A 25,038-nucleotide genomic window follows, 5' to 3' on the forward strand; every position below is an offset into this window, starting at 1 on the left:
CCTGATTATCTAAAATGTGAATTTAAATCTGTTGAAAATGTACATACAGTATGTATGTATGTAGATCCATCTCAAACAACAAGTGGTATTTACCTAAACCAAATTCAGAATTTTATAAGAGTTCTCAATTTCTGAAGCCAAACTATGGAATTCCAAACCACTTCATAAAAAGTCAGCTGACACGCCAAGCCGTTAAAAAGATTATTAGTCAACATCTACAAAAACAATCATTTGTATGACTTTGTTTAATTCAGTACAACTACACATTATATATATATATAGACAGAGACAGAGACAGAGACAGAGAAAGAGAGATACTAGGGCTGTACCGAATAGTGGTTTTAACTATTTGGCTGAATAGAGACCCATAACTATTCAGCGGAATATGAATAGTGACTGAAGGCTGCAAAATAAAATAATTTTTTCAGCAGGCAGATATTTTTGTCACTGATCACTGAAATACAACTTGTTTGCATTCCACTGGTTTAATGACATATAATGCAACCGTTGATTTCATGCATTCAGGAATTAAGTTTCCAGCTGTCAATAAATGTTTGGGGACTTTTGACCCATTCATTATGATGTGGTGTTGCACTTGAAGCATTGCTACTATCAATACATGTAGTTGATGCTAGACTCCCAGGTATAACATCAGGTTCGGTGACTGTGTTGTCTGATGAATTTGCACCAAACCCAAATGCTGTTAATTTTGTTAACTTACTCTTACCCATGATAAAGTTGCACTGTTGACAGCATATAATTCTGATTGAGATTTTTTCCATTCGCTTTGTATTTATACACAGCAACTGGTACTTCAAAAAGGTAATCAGTTTTCTCTTAAGTTTCAGAAAAACTATTTTATTCAAACATTGTAAAACACAACAGAAGGATTAGAAGGCGGAGAACAACTTGTTGGTCTGTCAAATGAATGAACCAACCTGTTTCTGACAAACCATGGATAATTATTGTTTTTATACATCGTCTTCCTCTCCTCCCCCCCCCACAAAAAACAGATACAAAAAAGAACAAAGCAGACCATTAAAACGTGATAACTGGGTCAATATTTTTACAATAATGTAAACACTGTAACCACAGTTCTCCTTCCCCTCCTTCTAATTATACAGTACACCACTACTCTGTATCAATGAGTGTACTCCTCACCTGTCAGAATCCATTATCTTTAATAAAAGATTCCTAACGCGGAAAACAAAAGCAATTTCATTAAGTAACAGAACATACCTTGGAATACAGCAAGGCTGGGATTTTTCTGACTCCCATGAAGCAAACAGTTTCATGGAAACAACTTTTTGTCCAGGGCCCCCAACTGGGGCTTTGGACTTTTCCGCCATATTGTTATTAAAAGTCTGCACATGCGCGGTAATAAAAGTGAATACCATATATTTCACTATCATTATCGTGCGGATGCTTACCTCATATGGGGGCGCTCTACAGATATTATGAACTTCAGAGATGGTGGGTGTAAGGTGAAGTTGTTTACATTTGCAAGATGCACAATAGAGAGAGAGAGATGGTATACCTCTGAATTACTTTCATGTACTATTGCTGAATTTTTTATAGATATTGTATTTGTGGAAATTGTACATGATCTAAGAACACCGATAACTAAAATGACTGCTCCCTTGTGCAAAAAAAAATGTAATCAGCCAGAATAAGTCTAAAAGTACACTCTCTTTAGCAGTTTTTAAAATAAGGAAAATGAATTTTGCCAGACTAGACAAGACCAGCTTCTGAAAGTGCAATGAATGAATTACCAAATATTGCAAATATGTATATAAAAAAATAACAGACTCTTTTTTTATCCTTTATTTTACGATTTACCTCTGAAGTTCAGGAAGTGACAAAGACCAAGCGGAGCTAGCAGTTTTTTTTTAAAGATGTTCATCTGAAGTAAGGCCAAGCTGTTTACTCTATAACCCATATTACACCCACTAATCATACACCAAAATAAAAGGAATTAAAGGTTCTTTGAACAATGCCTAAGATATATGTCTTTTTACAATAGTCAGTATAATCAGTGAGGAAATCCAGGGACATTCTTTTTCTTTAAAATTGTAACTACACAAAATACGAAGTTATAGAGCGCCACATACGATGCGGTCGGTAAGCATTAGTTCGAGTTTCCTCTGACTCTTGCCATCCCATTTTTTGATAGTCCATTCCCTAACGAAAAGTTGGAATTTTGGTGTCGGCATGGGGTAGCGTTCAAGTTTGCTGGGCCGGCTAGTAAGCGGCTACCCCAACTTTTCGATAGGGAATGCGCTCTGACCCTACACCCCAACATAAATGTCCAAATATCAAAAATGGGGTGGCATGGGTTAGAGGAAACTCGGACTAAGTAAGCATGTGCCATGCAGAATGAATACTTTTGTCAAGTAGGCAGTGATTTGGGCATTTATTCACTGTCACGAGAGTGATAAACTATTTTTATTTATTTATTTATTATTTAGATGAACACGTGTATCAGTGGATACACACCTTGATCAAGCGTTCAGCATACAGAACTATGGTCTTTTGCCACATCAAAACACGCTCAAGCATTAAAAAACTGAAAATTGTTTGTAAAAATATTACACCATATAGGCTAATCTCTATTCAATAGCATATTCGGTGCATTGTTTATTTAACGGTGTTTTAACAATGATTTCGCTTGTTTTGTTTTGTCGTTTTTCAGATTACTAAACGCCAATTGATTTCCTGTCAAGTTTTAGATAACATGAAATCCATTTTTTGTTAAAAAGAAACTACCAATAAAGTCTACTGCTTCATAATGACTAATGAAAATATTAAGACTATAATTTATGTTAACATAAATTCCAATTTGCTACACTTATATAAAAATGTTGGATTTTATTTTCTCATCAGTTCGATTCTTTGATAGTAAAAAATTACCTGCATTTTTAGCATCAAACATTAGTGAGATTTCTTAATATGCGATAGACTTGCAGCAATTTTGTAAAAGATAGAAACTCCAAAAATATCATCACGTATCTCTTCAAGTTTTAGAACCGTACCAGATTATTTTGGGGTTAAGTTGAAGCTCTTCATAATAGTATTTAAAAAAGATGTTTTTATTATAACGTCTGACTAAAGTTAATGTGGTATTTTTATTAAAACGTCTGACTGAAGTTAATATGGCATTTTTATTATAACGTCTGGCTAATATGGAATTGTTATGTAAATAGACATAAATTAGACCGTAAACACAGCACAACCTGAAAGATCTGAGACTATTCATAAAATCATGCATGAAGTCGCGTTTCATTTTATCAAAGATACATTGGTTACCGAGGGTGTCTTAAAACTTAATAAACTATTAGTGCATTCAGCTTTAAAGGGGTGTAAATTAGACTTGAAAATACAGTAAACAATGTACATTAATAGTTAATGGGGGCTAAATAGGGACAATAGGACTTACCATTAAAAACATGGCCCCGGCCCTATAGGGACAATGGGAATTTCAAATGGCGGGTCTGTTTAGGGACAGTTGGAATTTAACATAGGAACTGAACATGGGAACTGAACATAGGGGCAATATAGGGACAAGAGGAAGTTAACGTAGGGCTTGTCTAGCGACAAGGGAAATTGAACATAGGAATGGAACAGGATGGGTCTGTTTAGCGACAAGGTAAATTGAACATGGGAATGGAATAGGATGGGTCAGTCTAGGGAAAAGGGTTGTGTAGGGACAAACACAACATAGACATATACAAATAAACAAAGAACTATTCAATATAAAGACAAATTTTTTTGTTGCAAATTGAGTAGACATCTTTTCGAGACAAATAATTGGGCCTGTACAGGACCTTTGGGATTTTGTTAACACCAAGGAGTTAACATAGGGAATATCGCTCAGGTCTTCTCTTCCTCAAACTTCTGATGACATCCGGACCGTAATTTAAGACTAGCTTCAGACAGCCTTGCCTCTCCGCATAGATCCTTCGTTTCCAAATAGTCGTATATGTGATCTTCGTGATAGCCAATGATGATCTAACATACATGGGATAGTCGGGGTTGAATATCATCGACGATATGAGGGTAGACGAGTCTACTGTTGACACCTCTTAGTCTCATCCCAACACATTTAATTGGTTAAGACTTAGAAGTGACACCCTGGTTTTCTAATGATGTTTTGTGCTTTGTGTATCCCTGTTCACCCATAAGGTGTTATGAGTGTAAATGGGTCTCGTCGTTGACTACCTTAGGTTGGGGTTGGGTGCTCCCAGTATTATCTTTAATTATTACAGAAGACCCACCCTGGCTCGTTTTTGTTAGAAATTGAAGTAGTGATAGAGATGCAAAGCTCCTAGCCCCCAGTCAGCGATGCCGACAGTTAAATTACTGAATACACAAAAGGTGAAATTCAAATAAACAACAAATTTAATGCCATTCAATTACAGATAATCCTTCCTCAAATGAAATTCAATATTCAAAACCTTATCACGCGTCTTTCACTCGACCAAGTGACGGCCTATTTCATCATCTGACTTAGTGTGATAGATTTTCCTCCTGTCCTGTGTTTCTATTCATCTCTTGATCTGTAGTATTTCTTGACTGGTATCCAGTACCCCTTCAGTCCAACACCCACGTCCTTCATCCTTCCACTTCCGTTCTCTCCTTCTCTTGTTTCCCAGAGACTCGGGACCAACTGTACCAGGGTATTTCCCTTCTCTGTCTCCTACAGCTCATCCTGTCCCTAAAAGCTTCCTTTCCGAAGCTCCTTTGTAATTCCCAGAATAACAATGATTCCCGCCAATTTCGAATGACGTCGGAGTAGCTTAGAACTTCCTTATGTAATTCCCGCAAGATGGTTTAGCGACTACTGACGTTTAGTTTCAAGACACTAGATTTAAACTTGCGATTCCAATGGTGGCCACGCCTTGCTCAGTTCCGAGTGGATGTCGATTCACCCATGGTCTACATAATTAGCAGACCTTGCCCCCTTCCCCGGCAGTCTGTCAAGGGTGGATTTACGACCCCCACTTGCTTTCCTTTGAGCCAACACCGGCAATTCCTGCCACTTACATGTGAATCGCATTCAGCAGAATAAGGCGCCAGTAACAAGTTCCTATGGCCATGTTATATACAACTTGCTTCCTCTCCGTCTTTTTGATGTCGCCTTACACTCGCAACATTTATGGCGCGAATAATTAGCCTCAGGGTCTAGCATATACATGTTGCAATCTGGCTATTGTTCCTTACTTATAACGTGACAATGAGTTTGTTTGTCTCCAAGAAGAATAAAGATAAAAATTTAGTCATTGTTAGTCCAAGTTTTGTTCATCATGTGATAGAGTTTAAATTATCCTATTAAAGTTTGGTCGGTTGTACTCCCTTCCCTATACCTGGGCTGGCATTGGGCCTGGTTTCTATCCTTCCTTACTTGGAACCTATGGGAGTACTATCCACCCTGTGGACTATTTAAGTCCCAGGGTAGTTTTCCTTCCCTTTCCCCTGTTGTTTTAATATTGAGTAGTGACTCTGACAGAGTCGTTTTAGTCCAATGTGACGTGTGCTTATGTGTTCTGTTGTATTGTGTCCCCTTTTTCGTGTAAGGATGGCTCTATCTAGGTAAAATCTTCTATGGGTTTTTTTCGTTATCTAATCCTGTCTGTGTATAATTTTGAATCGTATCTAAAAATATACGTGTTAAAAATAATAAAATGTATATGCATAGTATCTTTGTACCATGAGTGTATGAGTTGCATTTTGTTATTTGTTATCTAGTTTTTCTATATGCCATGGCATATTGTTGTCCAGTTATTTTTGTATTGTTGCACCTTAGTCAATCAATCAATCAATTAAAGGATTTAAGTCGCCTACGCAACTAGTGCTTTCGCGACTGGTTAAATCTCGAAAGTCGAGATTTTCAGTTGATCGGGACTGTAGGAATGGAGCCACTAAAGTCCCGCTTTTATGTGCGAATGTCGCACTTTTTAATTCATGAACATGTCCGGCCGAGGAAAGGAGACAAGGGGCCCGCGGGACTCAAGTCCAGTTGTACTAGTGGACAGAAATCTATTCCAATGGTGTGTAAGTCACTCGTGTAATTTTCTTAATCCTTTGAGTTGTGCAATTTCATTACTATTTTTAATTAAAGTTGGAATTTGGTGTACATGGTGTACTTTTGATTTTCCGAAATGTTGACAATCAGCTGGGTGTCAGGCACCCTATACATGTTTGGGTCACGCTGTGCTTACGTTCGGTTTTCATTTTGTTGGTGGTATACAAAGGATCGAGTTAGGGTTGTGGGTATAGAGCTTGCATCGAAAGAGGTCTTCAATAGCCGAAGGAAGAACCTCAGATAAACTGGCAATTTGAAAGTCGATGTCCGTTTTCTTCTTTACTCCTTCTTCATTCTGTGATACCCTCTTTCTTTCTTCTTCGTGCTGTTGTAGTGTTTTGCTGTTTTGCTAGAGTTTGCTGTGCTGTTTCGACTCGATTTCCATTGCCTTAGATCTTGATTTTGCGACTGGTCTTTTATCGCCACGATTCTTTGTTTAATAACTATATTGAATTTAGAAGGTATATTGTGCCCCTTTTTGTTGTATAAATTAGTATGTTTGGTCTGAGTATAAGTGTTGGATTTACATGTCGTGTTAATAATTGGGGACTGTGTTGTTGTTGTTGTTTATTTAGTTACGCATTGTGTGTGTGTGTGTGTGTGTGTGTGTGTGGCCTTTTGACTTGGCTTAGGTCACCTTATAGTCTTAAGATGGTTGGGGCCTAATAATGTTTTGTGTTTATTTCTATCTTACCACTCTTGTTGTCCTGTGTATCTGGGCCTGATGGCGGGGGTTTGCTACCTTTACAATATGTATACATATTTATGAGAATATATGTGTTGTTTTTCTCAGACCATGATGGTTAGTATTGTGTTAGCTGCATGCCTACATGAGGAGGAAAAAAATAAAAAAATATTTTTAAAAAACCCACATACAGCAACAACCATGGGCGTGCGCTTCAGCTAGCAATCTTACCTTACTTTAGCCCTTCTATTAATTGTTATTATAATTATAATAACTACTCTCCCCACACCTCAAACAGCCAAAAACATGATCTTAATCTACTATCCACATAAACGTTCGTGAGCACTTACAAACACACAATCCTATACACAAACACATACACTCACATCACAAAAGAGTCAGTGTTTATATTCACACTACTCTACATACAAACATTGGCAAATCGATTGTTATTTCTTTTCTAGAGTATTGGGTAGCCCTGAAAAGGGCTGTTTTTTTGTTTGCTATGGCAATCTTTTAGTTTCTAAGAATGCGACGTCCTTTGAGGATAGACTTTCTGACGATAGGTCTGTTTCTTCTGAAAGAGAAGAAGAACTCTTTGGTGTCGATACGACAATCGACAAAGCCTCTGTCAGGTTCAGGTTGCTGCTGCTGCTGTTGTTGCTGTTGCTGATGTCTCTGAAGTCTGTACTTCCCTGTCCATTCTTCTTTCTCCCTGTTCACTTCTTCTCTGAAGAGCTCTTCTATCAGGTCTTCAGTGACTTTTAACATTCTCACATTCTCTATCTCTTCTGGCTTCGGTATCAGACTGTGTCTGACCCTATGCAAATTCACGTAGGCTTCGTTTAGCTTAGCTAGTTTGGAGCACATCTTCGTTGGAGGATGAGTCGACAATGGATGGTTAGACTGGAAACTTCCCCGGTGCTTAAAGTCAAAGCGCGGACGTGAAGGAAAACACCCCTCTACGGTTTTCGAGCCGGAACGTTCAATGAGTTTCATGAGAGGGATAGTAAGAAGTCAAAGAGCATGAATAAACATTCTTATAGCCAAACAAAAGACAAAGGCATTTTTTTTCAAAACACAACATTTTCTATTCAAAATCACTTAACACTAACCAACAACTCTAACATTTTTAACAATAATCCAACAATATAACACCAAACATTTTTTTTCAAATCACAAACATTTTTTTTAATTAACACTCTACTTTAAACAGGGCTGACAACGTTGTGAATGAAATTGTGATTTCCACTGTTGGAAGTCAATAGGCCATTGATGGACACTACGTTTCCTAGCTCGAGACAAAAGATAAGCATAATGGTCACAAAACCATTGATCTACTTTCACATCGTTTCTTGAAGAAGAACGAGGATCAAAATGAGTCACTAAATGTTCTAAGGAATAGCCCAGGCTGCGATGATGCAGAAAATACACACAATATTGTCCACACACCAATGAACCTGTGCCTTGTAATTTCACATTATTGAATCGGGTGGTCTGATCATTTCTTCTCATAAAGTCAATGATATCGTCTTCCAAAGGGGGCAATCCGTACGAATCGAAATATTCCACACATCCTTCTTGAGGAAAGTAAACGGCTACCCAGTGGGTTCCTGGGAGATGACTGTCGTCCGTGTTGATCACATAAGCCTGATGGTCTTGAGGTTTGCGATGAGGGAGTTCATCTTTAGCACAGACGACAGGATTCCAAGAAGCCGTATACGAACTGTGGTTCAAAAGGTAATAAAGTTCCCAGGTATCCATGTTTTGTGTGGGTTTTTTTCTTCTTCACAGGTAATAATAAGTCATCAATTCGATCCTGACTTTTTGCTTGAAAATGTCTGACAAATAACCGTTTCTTCGTTTCGTCTCCTCACTTTGATTCAGGAGAGCTTCGATACGATCGATCTCTTGAGTGGTTAATGGTGGACAAGAATGTTCACGCAATTCTTTATACCACTGGTGCAACACGACTTCGTCCGAGATGAGACTCCAAGCTTCGTCCAGATACTCGTCCAATTTTTCTTCTTGACTTAGCATCAGGCATTTATCGTGTTGAATTTGACTGGGATGATCGTTTTGACATCCATAGCACTCTTTCTTGATCAATTCCGTCATTTTTGCGACCAAGTGTTTGGCAAAACAGGAGACTAAATGGGCTTCTTGTTCTGGCCATCTCGACTTCATCATGACAACTTCTTCGTCTTTTTCTTGGGATTCTCCTTCCACGGTCTCCTCACATTCCATGTCCAAAGTTTCTCCACTAGGTAAAGAGGGATAACAGTCTTCCATAGCTTCTAATAGTCTAGAATGACTTCTCTCAAACTGTTGATTTCTATCGTATTATCGAATTCTGCATACAGGATGACGTTCACTGTCTCTTTCACTTCTTCTGCAAACTGAAGTTCCACACGAATCTGGCCGGATTTTATAGGGTGGAAATGTCCCTCGTCACTGCCTTTGTCTGGAGTGAAATCGAAAGCCCACAAAGCATAGCCTCCTGCGTAATCGTCGTATGTAATGCTGTGACTGGTGTTGGTCCCTAACTGGCCGGTGGCTTCGTACAGGGACAAGTACGATCTCGAGTAATTCATCTTCGTGTCACTAAAGTCAGGTTCGAAAGGTCGGGTACACAAGGTCTTGCCATCGCGACTGACTTCGATTTTCTTCACCTTAAAGTGTTTAAACTTAAAAGGATTTTTAGTGAAGTCTACGTTGAAGGCTGAATTCTTGACCATACCAAGGATTAAACGTTTGGGTAACTGTAATTGAGACAGATGATCTTCGATCATGGAATGATGTCCAGTGGGAATGGTGAAGGTTTTCACTTCCACGCGTCCTATGGGATATTTGGCGGTCGTTCTGCTCAATGTCTGACTGATGTCCTTTCCCACTTTGGGTAACACTTCCACGCGTCGTACGTAGAGTTTGACCTCCTCGATTTTGCTTTTGGGATTGCCAGTCTTAGTAGCATCAGCATCAGCCAACAAATGGAAAGCGGCAATGCTGAGATTCAGTCTCAAGCGAACATTTACCCCGTTCAGCAAATATTTCTCTTGCAACCACATGTCCAAATGCAAACGATCCATCAGTTCTAAACTCTTTCCATCTTTGATTTTGCTTCGTCTTTCCACAAAGCCGTCATTGTCAAATGTGTCAAACTTGTTCGCTTCGTCAGGTTCCCATAGCACACAAGCATTGAGATGAGTATTCTTGGCATCTATTCCGTACGTCAAGAGATTTTCCAGGTAGGCACGGTAAGGGTAAGTATCCATGCTGCTGCTGACCAGTTTGTTATTCAAGTACAAGTCCACTGAGCTGAACAAGGAATGCATGAAATTGTTGACGGGAGCTATATTCTCAGCAGTGGCATCTATTCCACCATTATCCTTATCTACAACTTTGACTTTCAAGTACAAGTAACTGCTATTCAGATCGATGTAATCTTCGGGCTGTCCTTTGATTTCAAACTCGATGGGAGCGGAATCTGTCAGTGAGGAGACGGGGTGAAATTCCACCCACTGGGATTCTTGCATCGTCATCATGGTGGGGGGCATGGCAAACAGATCCAGTTCCGACTTGGAACAGGCGCAAGACTCTCGGTGCATCATTTTTTTCTGTGTCTCAATAATCGAAAACGTCTAAGTCTCGAACGGTTCTTCTTTTCTTTGCCTTTCTAGCTTTAGACGTGTGAACTCTGGTGAAAGGGCGTTTTCTTTGTCGTCTCTTTCTGCCTTGTCCTTGCTGGATGCTTGACTCGGTAGCGTGCAGGGCATTTATAGGTGTGTCTCGTCGGCCTAAAAGGTCTTTACCCGTTTGTAGCAAGACATTTTTGCCTGTCCTCATGAAGGCTTCTTTGGGGTTTTGTTTGTCGATGATGACATTTTGGAGAAATTCTCTGCCTTGTGTCAGTGCCGCATCTTTCAAGGCGTGCAATCCGCGTGTCACCATCGGTTTCAACACCGGGGCCACCGAACGAAAGGCCGATTTTAACATATCTCCTAAACCGTGTCCTCGCTGTCGAGCAACCCCTCGGTACACTGGATATATGACTTACGAATCGTGAGAGAACCGTTTTCGAAAATGGAGTTTCACCGTGACTTTCCCTTTGGTGAATGGAATATTTTGTCCCAAATCTCCTTTTATAGCAATGTTGACCGTGTCCAAATACGACTTGCTGACAGGCAAATAATGAGGATGTACAAATTCGCGGTGGATGTGATAAGTGTTTCCACCTTCCTGGTCATTGGTTGTGGCACTATCCACTTTGAAAGGAATGACACGCAGTAACGGCACAGAGGTGTGTCCCACCACGTTGTACTCCACCACATCGGAGTACACAAACATCAAATTCAGTCCCTGGTTCAGTTCTACCGGGAAACGAAAATACCTTGCAAAATGCCCGTTGTTGTCAATGTCTGCCATGTGAATCTTTTTGGTCTGCTTATCCGTGACCAAATTGAGGTCTCCACCCAAAATGTCATACAATTCAGGGCAAAATTTAATACGTATACTTTTTTCCTCACTTTCAAATTTAATGAGTAGACGGTGAGACACTTGATGGTACTCAGTGGTGACACGTTTATTTAGTTTGGTCAGAACTTTGTCAAATGCTGCATGGAATTTGTCAGCGATGGCCTCCACCAGATGTTGACCACTAAAATAATAGCCTGGGTTAATTTCAAAGTGATAAACGTAAAAAGGAGGAGAAGTGTCACTGCTGCTGCGGGGTATTGGGGTCTTGGGAAGTGATTTATGTTGAGAAGTGGTCGTCATGGTTTGCTGCACTGTTGGGTCCAGAATTTCGACGTCAAAAGTGTTTTGAGTTTCAGTGATGTTTTTGATTTGTGTTGGATAAATCATTTCCACCAAAGCCACTTCCCAATGGGCTTCGTGATCTAATGGGATGGCCTGAGGTAATTTGGCCGTGTAACAGCACAACGTGTTGTGGGGAAACACCTCCATGGAACTGTCATTGGGTAAGGTTAAGTAAAATTGGTTTTGGTGACTCATAATTCCAGAGTTCTGTGGCTGTCCGAGGGGTTACTGGACGTCAGAGGCGTGTCTCCGCCCAAAATGGGGTTCTGGTTGTGGTTGGAGTGGTGACTGGCACTGGCACTGGACACAAGGTTCCCGTGGTTCCCGTTCGAATTGAATTTCAGGGAGGGATTAGGAAGCAGGTAACCGATGCAACTGCTCAATAAAATGGTCCACAGTTGTTTGTCTCCTTGTTGCAAACTCAAATTGGCGATGGCTGCACCGATGACACAATACACCACGAAGATTTGGCAGAAAAAGACGATTTGCGTTTTAGGCACACGTTCTCCACACCACACCCACAAGGGTTGTTTTTGTAAATCTTGCACAGAAGAACTGGGTGAAGGAGTGGTCGACGTAGCTGCGTCTGTGTGAAAGGGCATGATGGTCACTTCTTTTTATAGTCGATGACTTGCGAAGCGTCGATCCAAGAATCAAAACTGGGTGGATATCTTTTCCAACGTACTTTGTCTTCTTTGACACGTCGTTTGCCTACTTTACGGGTTCTGCGTTCGAGAATGCTTTCAATGTCGTACACGTCGTCTTCTTTTTTGGTGACACGTTGTAACTCGGGCAAATAAAACGTTCCTTTGAGCACTTCTCCGTTCATGTCTTCCAATTTATAGATGGTAGGATGACGGCCATGCACTCGTCCAGTGACACGAAACAATTCGGTCGTCCAGTTAGGTAAGTAACCTTTGTCAAAAGTGCGTTTGGTTTTGCCAATGCGCACCCAATCTCCTACGGTCAACACTCCACTTTTCTTGGGGACAGCCCTCGTCGGGGACGTACCAAACAGGCGCTCAAACACCAACACTTCGTTCTCGGGAGTCACTTCTTGCGAGGCACGTCCGATGCTTCGATGGTAAGATTGGTTGTACGCTTGCACCAGGTGCGGTAAGATGTCGATGTACTTCAGAGTGTGGTGATGCGTAAAATATTTCCACATGCGTTCTTTCAAAGTGCGTTGAAAACGTTCCACGATGGTGGCTTTGGTTTCAGGATTCTCGGTGGTAAAAAAATGAATGTCACGTTTCTTTAATTCTTTTTGGAAAGCTTGGTTCAGAAATTCGGTACCTTTGTCCGTTTGCCATCGAAGAGGGCGACGACCGCTTTGTTTCAACACTCGTTGCAGGGCTCGCACTAACTCGCTGCTCGATTTGGAAGTCAAGGGTACGACCCAGGCAAATTTGGAAAAGACGTCGATGACACAAAACAAATATTTGTAGCCACGATTGTAGCTGGCCAAATGAGAGATCGGCTAAGCCGGCTTGCCATTGATGATCGATGCCTTCCACTCGGGTGCGACTTCTGGCAAACTTGCGTCGAATGGGTTTGTGTAAAGTGTAAGCAGCTTGTTCTTGTAACCATCGTTGCACTTGAGGTAAACGGAGACTTTTCAGTCGCGTTTTGGCAGCACGATACAATTTTTGAACTCCTGCGTAACCTGCAGAATGGGAGGGATCGTAGTAAATGCTGGCTAAGACTTTTCCTTTTTTTGTGTTTGTTTGTGTGTTAATAAGACACCCACTCTTGGAGGATCCTACTCTTTTTCTCTTGGGGTATTTTCTTGGATTGCAATGCTTTGCGTGTGCGACCGGCAATAGGTGTCGAGGAGGAGGATGTGTGAACAGGGGATATCGGTTCTTGTTTCACTTCTGTCTTCACTTCTGTCTTCACTTTCTTTTTCTCTTGTGATGAGGAAGGGGTGACCATCATCTTTTTAATCCATCCAATTCTGGAGGTAGGTGGTGTTGTTAACTTGCGTACTTTTTCTGGTGGAGTTTGAAACCCTTCTTCTTCTTCTCCTTTTTCTGTCTTGGTCACTGGTACTGGTACTGGTGATAGTGCTGGACTTTTCATCAAGGTCTTAAAATCTTTCAGAGTGGGTAGAGCTGTTTCGTCTAAAGCTTTCTGGTGAAAGAGTTGCAGTCGTTGCAAGAGTTGACCGTACTTTTGCGATTTTTCTGTTTCGGACAAATCTTGGCGATCCATCAAGGACTGCAATTCGTGTTGTAACTGGGACATCTCGCTCAAATTGGGATTGGGAGGTAAATGCGGGGTGCGTTGTTCTTGCCAACGATGGTATTCCATCCATCGTTTGTAAGGCACTAAAGCTAGTTTTCGTCCTTCCATGGGGTTGTCAAGGGTCGATTCTGAGATCTTGGGACTTCAGAGGGCCTTTTTATCTTGCTCCCACCAGTCCTCCCAACATGGTTCCCAAGACTCCTTTCAGTAAGGGGCCTAACAAGAGGGGTAAAATACCTCCACGTTGGACCAACATCTTCTTCTTTTGACGAATGGGAATTTTCTTTTGAACCATTTGGCGAAGAACGTGACGATGTTTGCCTAAGCATTGTTTCTGGTGTTTGGACAAAGGGATCGTGCCTTTCAAGAGGTTCAAACAGCATTGACACACGGTATCGATGACCTCTTTGGAGGCTGATTGAATGAGTTTTTTTCGTAGAGGTGGAGAAGCTTTGGACAGGACAGATAACATGTCCCCATGTTTGACTAAACGAGGAGGCAGTCCTTTCCTTTTCTTTCCTTGGGGTTGTTTAGAAGAGGGATGTTTTCTGGAGGGTGACATCTTTGAGTCTTCAGCACCAAAAACACTGATACCCCCGACTTGGTCACAGGCCTTTTTTATACTGGAACGCGTCGCCACTGATTATCTTCACGTCGTATCAACTTCAGGACAGGCATGACACGTCGTGCAGGGGTACGCAACGGACTAAATCGAGCCAGTTCTTGCTTGGACAAATCCAGTAAACTTTGTAACATGCCCGATCTTTCTTGGACTTTGATTTTGGGAGAAAGTACTTTGTGAGCAGCAGCCACTGCCACTAAATTGGAGGGTCCTGCCACTGGGGAAGTTCTTTTTGGGGTCATCAACGGAGAAATTCTTGGTGTGATCAACGTCTCCAAGTACTCTTCAGTTCTTGGTGTCATCAACGGAGACGTGGATGAACGTGAGGCTGCCGGAGACGCGGTCACCGCCGTGGCAGGTCGTGGTTTGCGAGTGTAAGGTTGAGTCCTGGCCAAAGTGCCTCTCTTGCGACTAGTTTTCTTCTGTGGGCTTTTCTTTTTCTGGGGACTTTTTCTCAGTTTCTTTTTCTGTGGGCTTCTATTCTTTTTCCGGGGTGGCGTCTGGTAAGAGGAGGATCCCGCCACTGGAGAAGTTCTCCTTGGGGACCTGGTCTTTTTCTTCTTCTTGGAGCTTCGTTTGACTTTTTTCTTGGGGAGAACTTTGGGGGCATTAGGATCCCATCTTAAGAGAGAGCGAATGATGACCCTCTCTTAGAGTACTGCTCCTTCCAGGTTTCAAATGATTTGTTTTTTGGTTTGAGTGTCGATGCGGGGATCGGCCAGTTGGGTCAAAGCGACTTTGTTTCGATCAAAAAAGCGTTTGGTTTGATGAGGAATCTGAATGATTCCTTGGAGTAATTGACGTGCCGTCACCGTGAACCATCGTAAGACTTCTTTGAGACTAGCTTCTAAGACACGAGCTCGTGTTTGTGGATTTTTTTCTCGACTGATGCCATACAAGGCACGAATCAATTTGACGGGAAGATATGACTGAAGAGACGTCATGTTCACGTTGTGTGTGACAGACGAAAAGGGTCTGAGGTTTTTATAGATTTTTTTGTGGAATGAAGTTAAGTCGAGGACGGAGACGTGTACAGGACAGGTCCTCCGTCTTGGCACCAGTGGTGAAACAAGTGGGTACGAAATCGCAAATCCTCTTGGGTCGTTTATTTCAAATCGACGAGTAAATAGGCGTGTGGAGTTTGAGTGGCATCGTCGTACGCCTGAGTCAGCCAAGGCGTTCCTAATTGTTTGGCTAAGACTTGCACTTGCGATTTATCTCGAGGGCTTTTAAACAAGACCACTTGTAATGCGCATTGAGACTGATGGTGCGATGGGCTTTACTTTGTTGAAACAAATTTTGAGTGATGTAAACGACACTGGCATTACGGTGATGCCCTTTGCGCGTGAACCACAGTTTAATTTCTTCTTCGTCTTCTCCTAACATGTCGTCGAAAATGACCAAATGGGTTTGACGGGAGTCAGAGACGATGCCGTCGTCTTCTTTAGGAATGCCTTCCACAAACACGATGGAATCGCCTTGACTTTTCTCGCAAGAGGCTGTACGCCGATTGCGACACTTTGTAACACCACACGATCCATTGAGGTGGTCGATCGATCAAATGATGTTTATGTTCGATCAAACGTTTGACGAATTCGGTTTTGCCTGAACCGCTAGGTCCAGCAATGAGCATGTTAAAGGGATGGCGAAGATACAAAGCCTCCCAACTGGCACGATCTAAGTGTTTGTCGATGACTTTGACAGTGGAGGATGAGGAAGCAGAGACAGCAGAGGTAGCCATAGTGTCAGGAATGTCACTTGTGACACGAAAACAAACAAGACGAGAGTTTATATACTTTTTTTAGAACACGTTTATTGAATGTTTTAAACATGAATACGAAAGACAAAAATACATAAAAGCCAAAGGCTTAAGTACAACGATAAAAGGCACATGAAAATCATTAACGTGGAATAAAAACAAGTGTCTGTACAACATGTTTGGGGTAAAGTTCTGACCAGTTCTATAGGGGGTAAGGTCACACAAGTGTCCTCCCAAAAGGGTCTTTCAGGCCTGTCCACGACAGTCCTGTCCTGGGTGACGGGTTCTTCTGGTACCGTCACTAACACAGGTTGAAAAGTGAGTTTTTTCCTTGAACAATTCTCGTGCATACTGGGCCACTTCTTGGGTCCAAGCCTCAAAATCCCATTCTTTCCAGACGCGGACATCTGTCCAATGGGGATGTAAGTCACAAGCTACACACACATCGTCATACACGTCTTGGGTAGCTAAAAGTTGACGAATCTTTTTTTCCCGTAGAGGTCGAGAAGTATCCAGATGAAAACGTAAGGCTTTGAGCAAAAGGAGTCTCTCGTGAACATTTAAAGGCACCACTTTCATGTTGAATGGGTGGTAAATACTGTTCGTAAATAGTCCACAAGAAATCGGCTGGTAAACGAAATCCCAGAAAACAAGTCACTAAGACACACACTATGCGTCGTCCCAAATTGAATGGATACAGTTCTTGTAATAATCGAAGGTAATGATCCACGGTTTGAATATGGTCATTGAGTTCCTTCCACGGAATCTGTTGAATTACATGTGATAAAAGTCGTGGCATGGCAGCCTGTTTTTATAGTCTCCTTGTTTCGGAAACAATACACGTACTTTCTAGCCAGAGATCTTCGTTTTCCAGTGGGGAATTTAAATGTTGCATACTGTAACCGAAACGTCAGACTTCGTTTAGAAGTTTCCTCTTCCGCTAAGTAGATTCCACGTAAAATATGTCGGTAATCCTTTACCTTGTCTTCCTCAGTGTGTTGTACTAGGTGAATCTCGAAGTAACCAAAATGATCAACACGTGGATCATCGGGGGCCTGGAAGTATTGAACAAAGTCTGACCACTGAAACAATTTCTGACGAATCAGTTCTCTTATACCATTCAGGTACCAGCGCTTAAAGATCTGGTGACGTAATGGATGCAACTGTTCTTTACGTTTGACTTGTATTTTGACCAGCTCTCGGTAAATGCGTTCTCTCAACTCCACAGGCAAAGCACGAATGTTCTCTTGTAAAGTATCCATGAACAGATTATGGTAAGTTACTTCAATGTCTCGGTCCCACTAAGGGTAAGTAATGACAATTCGGTGACCATCGAGCATGTTCTACGTAGGCCGAATCTTGCGGTTCCCAGTGGTGAAGTGACACACCGCAACTGAAGCACTTGACTTTATCTCCTTCGCCCAAGTAGAAAAATCCGGCTCTGGCTAATTCTTCGGGGGTCGGGCCTCCCAGATACTTAGGCCATTTTCCTTTGAACGATTGAAGACGATTTCAAAGTCGCAGTATTCCGACAAACGCACAGGAAACGTATATTCGTCTTTCACAGGTTCGTTTCGATGAGGGTTGAGTGACATGGGCAGGAGTTTGCTCAGAGCTGGATGACATCCGTAGGGGGGTAGACGTGAAGGTGAACATTCCCCTTTAAAACGAAACCCAGTAAAATGTCCAAGAGGACGAGTGGCATCGCTTTCGCATCCCTCAGGTTTGACACGCACAGCATCACTTTCCATAATAGGGGTAGTGAGAACAAAGTTCCCATGATGCTTTACGGCATCGCTAAGGTCACAACGTACAGCATCGTACCCATCGCAAGGCTCACAATCGCATTCCACTTCCGAAGCCCCACACTTGAATTCTGCCTGACTAAACTTGTTTTGTGTTTCTCTGAAAGTATTCATCTTGTTCGCTCGGTCTTGGTAGTCCCAATGAACTATCGATCTTGACCAGAGCCCCTTTTTATACTAGTCGCAATGCAGTTCCAAGCTTGTACATCGTTCCTTTTTTATGTTTTTTATGTCTTGTTTTGGAAGGTACCGTCTCTAAGGTACCGTCATCATTGTACCGTAATGTCATGGGTGGAAAGGCCATAGAAAGGTAAGGGCAGTGCGGAGACCATCGAGTATGTTCCAGAATAGCTGAATCTTTATAGATACATAGATCCATTCGTAACTTCAGGTCACAAGCGAAACACTGTACTTCATATCCCAATCCTAACTCAGGTCCCAAGTAGACAAATCCTGTTCTAGCTAAAATATGCGAAGAAGGTAATCCTTTCCTATCCGTAGGCCATGCTTGAAACGTGTCCAATCGACGGGCACAATCACAATAGTCAGGCAAGAAAACCGGAAAATGGTAGGGTTTGAAATTGGAGTTCTCATCGGGTTTCTCACTCGATTCTTGCTGTGGCGAAGTCATCCTTCTGGTGGGTGGCTATCCCCTTACAACCAATGTTTTATACCAACATGTCCATACGGCAAAGTAAAGTGGTTGGGCAGTCGCACTCGCTTCTGGTACACGATTTGATAGACTTTTTCCAAGGGTCGACCGACGATGTGGTGAGTGGGTAAACGTACGATCTTGTTTGGTTGATAGGTGGTCACTTTAAAGTGTTCATCCTCTCCGGATTGCAAGGCTTCTTTCAATACCCCAAAGTTGACCACACGACTGGTACGATAATTCAGAGTCAGTCCTTTCACTTTGCACGTCTTGTGCACTTCTCATTGTTTGTCCCGGTATTCGTAGCCGTAATTTTTTAGACCGCCACTGACGAAACTTAGAATCTTGTCGTCGGGATGCTCGTCTGTCCAGGCTCCTAAACGGTCTCCTTCGATGTCAGGGTGCTGTTGACTCGGGTGATGGATGTAAATGCAACTGTCCGTGTCAAAGTACAGGACGCGTTCCCCTAACAGTTCTAAAGCTTCGTACAATTTTAAGCGAGCATGGGCTGTCACGTAAGCCGCAATGATGACATTTCCAAAGGGGTCGTCTTGTACAAAGTCCAGATCTTCTTCGTCATTGACCAAGATCAAATCCTCACGAACGACGTCCACGTGTTTCATGTATTTGGTTTTGTCGTGAATCATCTGGAAGTAGCGGGAAGGTTCGGTCAAATATTCCGTCTTGGGTAAACACGGTCGTTGTGCCATTTTACCCCACAAGCAATTTAACATCACTTTGGCAAACGATCGCCTGCCTTCGTTTTTCTCGATGTGATCTAAAGGGATGCCTTCTTGTTCATAGTATTTCTCTTTGAATGTCTTTTGGTCTTCGGGAGTGTGACACCAGGAAGGATAGCCGCTGGCCTCTTGCTTCAGTTTCATAAAGGCATCCACGTAGTCGGCGAAAATGTCTTTCTGACTGGGGTCACCCTTGTGGTATTGTTGTGTCTTGGGAAAGTGGCAAATTTCGTACACTTCTAACAGTTGGTATTCCATGTCCAGAGCTTTGAACATTTCTACGCTGACCCAGGTTCCCGTCAAGGCACGTTCTTCCTGGGTGTGCTGACAAGGCTGATCTTGGTTGCACGTTTCGGCACAAGTACGGCACAAAGGAAACATCAGTTTGCCTTGGCAATGGTGAGGCAACACGGGATGGTACAAGTCCGTGGGCGGCAAAACTTTACACTTGATCAGACCTTCGTATTGTCGAATGTTTTTCAGGTCGATGTGTTCCGTCAACAATTGTGGGTGCCCTACAGGAAAGCGACAATATTTGCACACGTAGGGATACAGCGAACACACGTCCAAGTATTTGATTTCTTCTCCTTTCTCTTCGTCAACTTGGTACAGCAAACAGGTGGCATTGGTCCTTCCTCCGTACAAACTATCCCTCGGATTCAGCGGGTCCATGAACTGGTAACTTTCCACGAGGCGTTTAAACTCGGGATCGGTTTTCAAACGGTGATCGTATTTGTGTTCCCACATTTCCACCACTTGGTATCCTTCCTGTTCTAACTTTAGGCGTCGCTGACAAGTGTCCTGGTACAAGTCTTCCATGGTTCGCTGTAAAAACTGATTTTTAGTGTCATGATCAGGGTAACAGACGGGACATCCGTGAAATAAGCAACCGTTAAACTCGTACACGATCTTGGTGTTTTCTAAGTCCCAGCCATCGACCGAATGCGTTCCGATGGTCTTTTCGACCCCTCCATTGCGGGCATGCTGAATCCACTTGTCTTCCTTGTCGCACAAGTAATGTAACCAGCGTAGGGCTTTGACCGAGTATTGACGTTTGACATAGTTGGTCGTTTGAGGACTGATCACAGCTACGGTGTTTTCAGGCATGAATCTTTGGCGGTACACTAAGGAACACGCTTTGGCAATGGTGTAAACTTCCTTCAAAGGATCGACCCCTCCGTGTTCCATGAACAGTTCTCGAAATTTTCCACAACAGCGTCGTAAAATGTCCACGTCGGAACGACAATACTTTAGCATTTCTTCCTGAAAGTCGAAAGGGTCGGAGGCGTGAGCCTGGTACCAAGCGTAGAAAGCTTCTCGTTGTTCGGTACGCATGTTGTCGGGGTCGTAATAGTGAGCCTCAGGTAAATGGGGTAGAACAGCGTGTTGATTGGCTTCCGTATTGAAAAAGTGTGGAAAGTACCCTTTAGCCATTTCTGTCATTCCAAACGTTTTAGGCATTCGGCTCAAAGGCATGGCCAAGTAACTCATCGAATCTTTAAACTGTACTTGTCTCACTTGCATGAAAATGAGTTTGGCTCCGTTCAAGGTCACTTTAGGACGCTCGGTGCCTTGTTCCGTATAGTACCTCAAAAGAAACTGTCCATCGTATCCGGAGAAATTGTGAGCCATCACTGTGGCATGACGATGACAATCTCCGTAACGTTCGATGTCCTCTTGGCTCCACGTCTTGTCGATGGAGTCTAAGACCCATCGGGCGAAATCGGCTAGCGTGTTCGGTCCTCGAAAGATTTTTTCACGTCCTCCAGGAATCTTGCTGCAGTGAGGGCAATGACTGAAGATAGGAATGTGAATACCGCACTCTTGCATGCATTCGAAATAAAAAAAGATGAAATTGCCTTTCTTCTTGCGACCGTCCTCTTTCTCTGGTGGGGGATGGTATTTTCGCACGTAGCATTGGTGTTCCAAGTCCACGATGTGGTGACAAATGTGACATTTTTTCTTTCCTGAACATACGTGTGCCTTGGCATTATTGGTACATATGCCTTGTCCACACGTAGGGCAAAATCTCAGGAGTTGACAAGCACATTTCTGCTGTGAACCTTGCGTCTTCAGATGTTGCTGGTAACAGGCAGGGTTGACAAACGTGCGCAGACAAGCAGGACAATATACTCTTTCTTGTCCTTCGCTCAGACAGGGTGGAGAGGCCAAACATCCTGAGCATTACGATCCGCAATGTTTGTGTTGCTCTCGATTATTATAACCATGGTCACATTTCTCACAGTAATAACCGTATCCCAGGAATGCAGTGATACTGGTAATGGTATCGAAATGGTCATCGTGATAATAGACATGAATGTATTTTCCGTCCTTAAAGTCTTTCCCTCGAAACAACAGAGGTTCGCGCATTTCTTGAGGGTGCACTTTCAAGGTGTATCGTGGAGCTAGGGCATCTTGCAATTTTTGCATTTCAGGAATGCCACAGGGTGTGTCTTTGGACAGTCCGGCTTGTTGCAACAGGAGTTCTGCTTCGTTTTGTTGTTTGGCTCGGTCGGATCGTTGAATAGTTTTCCAGGCTCTTTTCCATTCTGTCGTGTCGTTCTTGTTGGCATAGGTTCATCCCACCACAATGGCTCGGGCTAAACACATCTGGTCTTGAGAATTGTTAATTTGGACGAGGCTACGCTTAATGCTGCGATGCTCGTTCACCAATAACACCTTATTGCGTTGTCCGGTCCCTTGAGGAGGAGAGACGTGGGTCATGTCCAGTGTGGCTTTTCCATCGGTGATGTCAAACTGGTCATTGGATTGTTGCACGTGTTGAATCTTGTCCATGACTTTGGAAGCATTTAGTTCTGCGGGTCTGCTAAACTCGATCCAAACAGGGGATTTCAAACCGTCGTGTTGTATGGAAAGTCTCAAGCGATCGTCTTCTTTGGGTTGACATTGTCGCTTGAGTGTGGTGAGCAAAGAATAACACACCCCAGTGATGAACCCTTCTGCTTTCTCTAACGGTACTTCAGCCTTGAAATTTCTAAACTTCACTGTGTATTTGTAAGCCGTGGTTCTAAATTTTCTAGAGGAGCGCTTTTCCGTCTCTCGAATGGAATAGTACTTTTCAGGGTTGACTAAGGGTGGTGAACTTTGTTTAGAGGGTTCGGATTCTGGTTCACTCATGTCCTCTTCAAAATCACTGGCATGAATTTGTGCCAAGACTTCAGCCCTGGTACGAGGCGATAGATCACGTTTCTGCCTCTTACTTTCTTCTTCTTTCTTCTCGAATGAATAGGATCGTTTCATCTTGAGTGAAAAACGTCAAATGACTCAAGTTTAAACACCATGGACTAATTTATAGTCATGGCAGACCAGCGTATATAAAAGGGTGTGTGTCTTGTCCTTTCACTATTCATTTCACTCTCTAACCGAGCACAACGATGGAAGAGACTAGCCAAATCAAACGTTTCATCAGAGCTTTGCGAGAGGTCATTAGAAAATTCTCTTCAGACCAGCCGACGGACTACTCTCCTTCCTTTCGAGATAAAAGTCAAGATACTTGCTATATCTGTCAGAAGAAAGGGCATTGGTCTTCAGAGTGTCCAGACCATCAAAAAAGAAAAATAGGGGCTAGAAAAGACAAAAGTCAAGATACCTGTTATTATTGTCAAGAAAAAGGACATTGGTCTCCAGATTGCCCAAAAAAGAAACAAGAGGAGTCAGAAGAAAAGAGGGATTCTTCTTCAGAAGAGAGGGATTCTTCAGAGGAAGAAAGCAGCCAGGTAAAGAAAAAGAAAAAGGAGAAGAAAAGAAGAAGGGAAGAAAGTGAAGAGGAAGAGGAGGAAAAGACTGTAACGGTGAAGAAATTTATAAAACAGTGAGACTAAACAATGAGACAGAAGAAGTGTATGAACTTTTTAAAGAGCTCTGTTATGAATTGTGAATTGGATTGTAACTATTGCTAAAAGAATAAATTAATTATAAAAGGTAAGTGTCTTTGAGTTTTGATTTTAAATAAGAAGCTACACTCACGCAATCAACTTTAACTGCCTTAAGCCTTTGCCACGGCCAAGGCCTACTTCTGGACTGCGTAATGTTGATGATGGTGATGATTGGGTTGAAATCACTAAGGGTGGTACGACAGGCTTAGTCACAGGGTTGACGTGTTTAGCTCGGGAAGGTCGTATTCTCTTCGGTCGTGATAAAGAAGTCTGATACATTTGTTTCAGACTTCTTAACTCCGCTAAAATGTCTAACAGTACCGTGACCGTTTGATTTTCACCCTCTTGTTTCTTTGCTGCTACTTCTTCTTCTTCTTGTTTTTTTTCTTACCTCTTCTTCTTGCTGCTGTTGCTGTAGGAGAAAAGCTTGTTCCGCTTCCTTTTGTCGTTGTATAAATTTCTCCAATTCTTCTTTCTGTCTCTGTCTAAAATTCTCCACTTGCGGTAATGAAGAAGGTGACGAAGGTTCCGGAACAAATTCTTGCGAGGTAAGAAAATCCACAAAATCCCAGTTCACCTCTTCTGAAAGTAAGTCCGGGTTCCCTTGGGCGGTCTCCACTGCTGGTGCACCCCAATGGATCGTTTTCTGAGTTTCCGTCATGTTGAATCACTGTCGCATAGATTGACTGCACACAGGCGCTATCAAATCTATATAGACCACGTGACGTCACAGACTGCTCTCTTCGGATTGGATGCGGGGTGACTGAATTTTGTAACGCGTGTTTGGATTGGTGAATGAACTCAATCCGTTTCAATCCTTCCTCTACCTATAAATAAGCGCAGTTCACTGCATTGATTCACCTGTTCTCGTCGCCTCAAGAGGTGGACCACAGTTGAATCATCCACCCTTGTGTCTTCAATGATGTTTAGGACGGACATGCTAATGTATGTCCGATCCAAGTGGACCGTTGTCTACAGGACAGACACCAGTCTATGGATACGTAGGATCTACGTAGAAAGACAAGGATGCCTCAAAAGAGTGCTGATTTACGGTCCTACACTGAGGCGCAGCCTAAGGACAAGAAGAAGACCAATGCGGTGCCCCTTATGTTAATGGATACATTAACATAAACCCAAAGGCCCTTTTCAGGGCCACTCATAGGTCTCGAAAAGAGATTGACTTTCCATTGCCTACCCCATTCTTTTTATTTTTATTTATTTATTTTTTTTTAAATCCCATGTTAAATTTCCCTTGACGCTATACAGTCCCACCCTGTTTAAATTCCTTTGACGCTATACAGACCCAAAATCTATTCCCATGTTCAATTTCCCTTGAGGCTATACAGTCCCACCCATGTTAATTTCCCCTTGAGGCTATACAGTCCCAAAATCTATTCCCATGTTAATTTCCCTTGAGGCTATATAGTCCCAGCGGTTTCCGTAATGTTTAATTTCCCATTGAGGCTATATGGTCCGGGGGGGGGGGGGGGTCTGTAATGCTAATTCCCATTGAGGCTATACTACTTCTCTCTCTAGTAATTTCTCTTTAGAGTGCACATTTATGACGGCATAATTATCAAGAAAGAGTTATTCTTTTGTTAGTTACACTTATGATTTAGTAAAGTTGTATATTTTTCTGGTGTATGTTTCTAATCATTTCATAGTTACTTTTGAAATACCGTAGCATCCCAAAACGGATCGAAAATCTCTATCACACGGACGTGATAGAAAA

The 25,038-nt window shown here is 42.4% G+C and overlaps 1 protein-coding gene across 3 annotated transcripts in view; it reads right to left on the reverse strand.

Annotated features, from left to right (window-relative positions):
* The window catches only part of LOC149808301 (phosphofurin acidic cluster sorting protein 2-like), a 198,960-nt gene extending 197,604 nt beyond the window's left edge, over positions 1–1,356 (reverse strand). For all 3 annotated transcript variants that reach the window (XM_089975795.1, XM_089975790.1, XM_089975784.1), the window contains exon 1: positions 1,240–1,356. In XM_089975795.1, the coding sequence (XP_089831921.1) occupies positions 1,240–1,349 (110 nt within the window). In that variant the 5' untranslated portion in view covers positions 1,350–1,356. The remainder of the gene's footprint in view (positions 1–1,239) is intronic.
* Between the last annotated feature and the right edge of the window lie 23,682 nt (positions 1,357–25,038).

Source organism: Sinohyriopsis cumingii, chromosome 1 (genome assembly GCF_028554795.1).
Source record: "Sinohyriopsis cumingii isolate HCF-2022 chromosome 1, ASM2855479v2, whole genome shotgun sequence".
NCBI lineage: Eukaryota > Metazoa > Mollusca > Bivalvia > Unionida > Unionidae > Sinohyriopsis > Sinohyriopsis cumingii.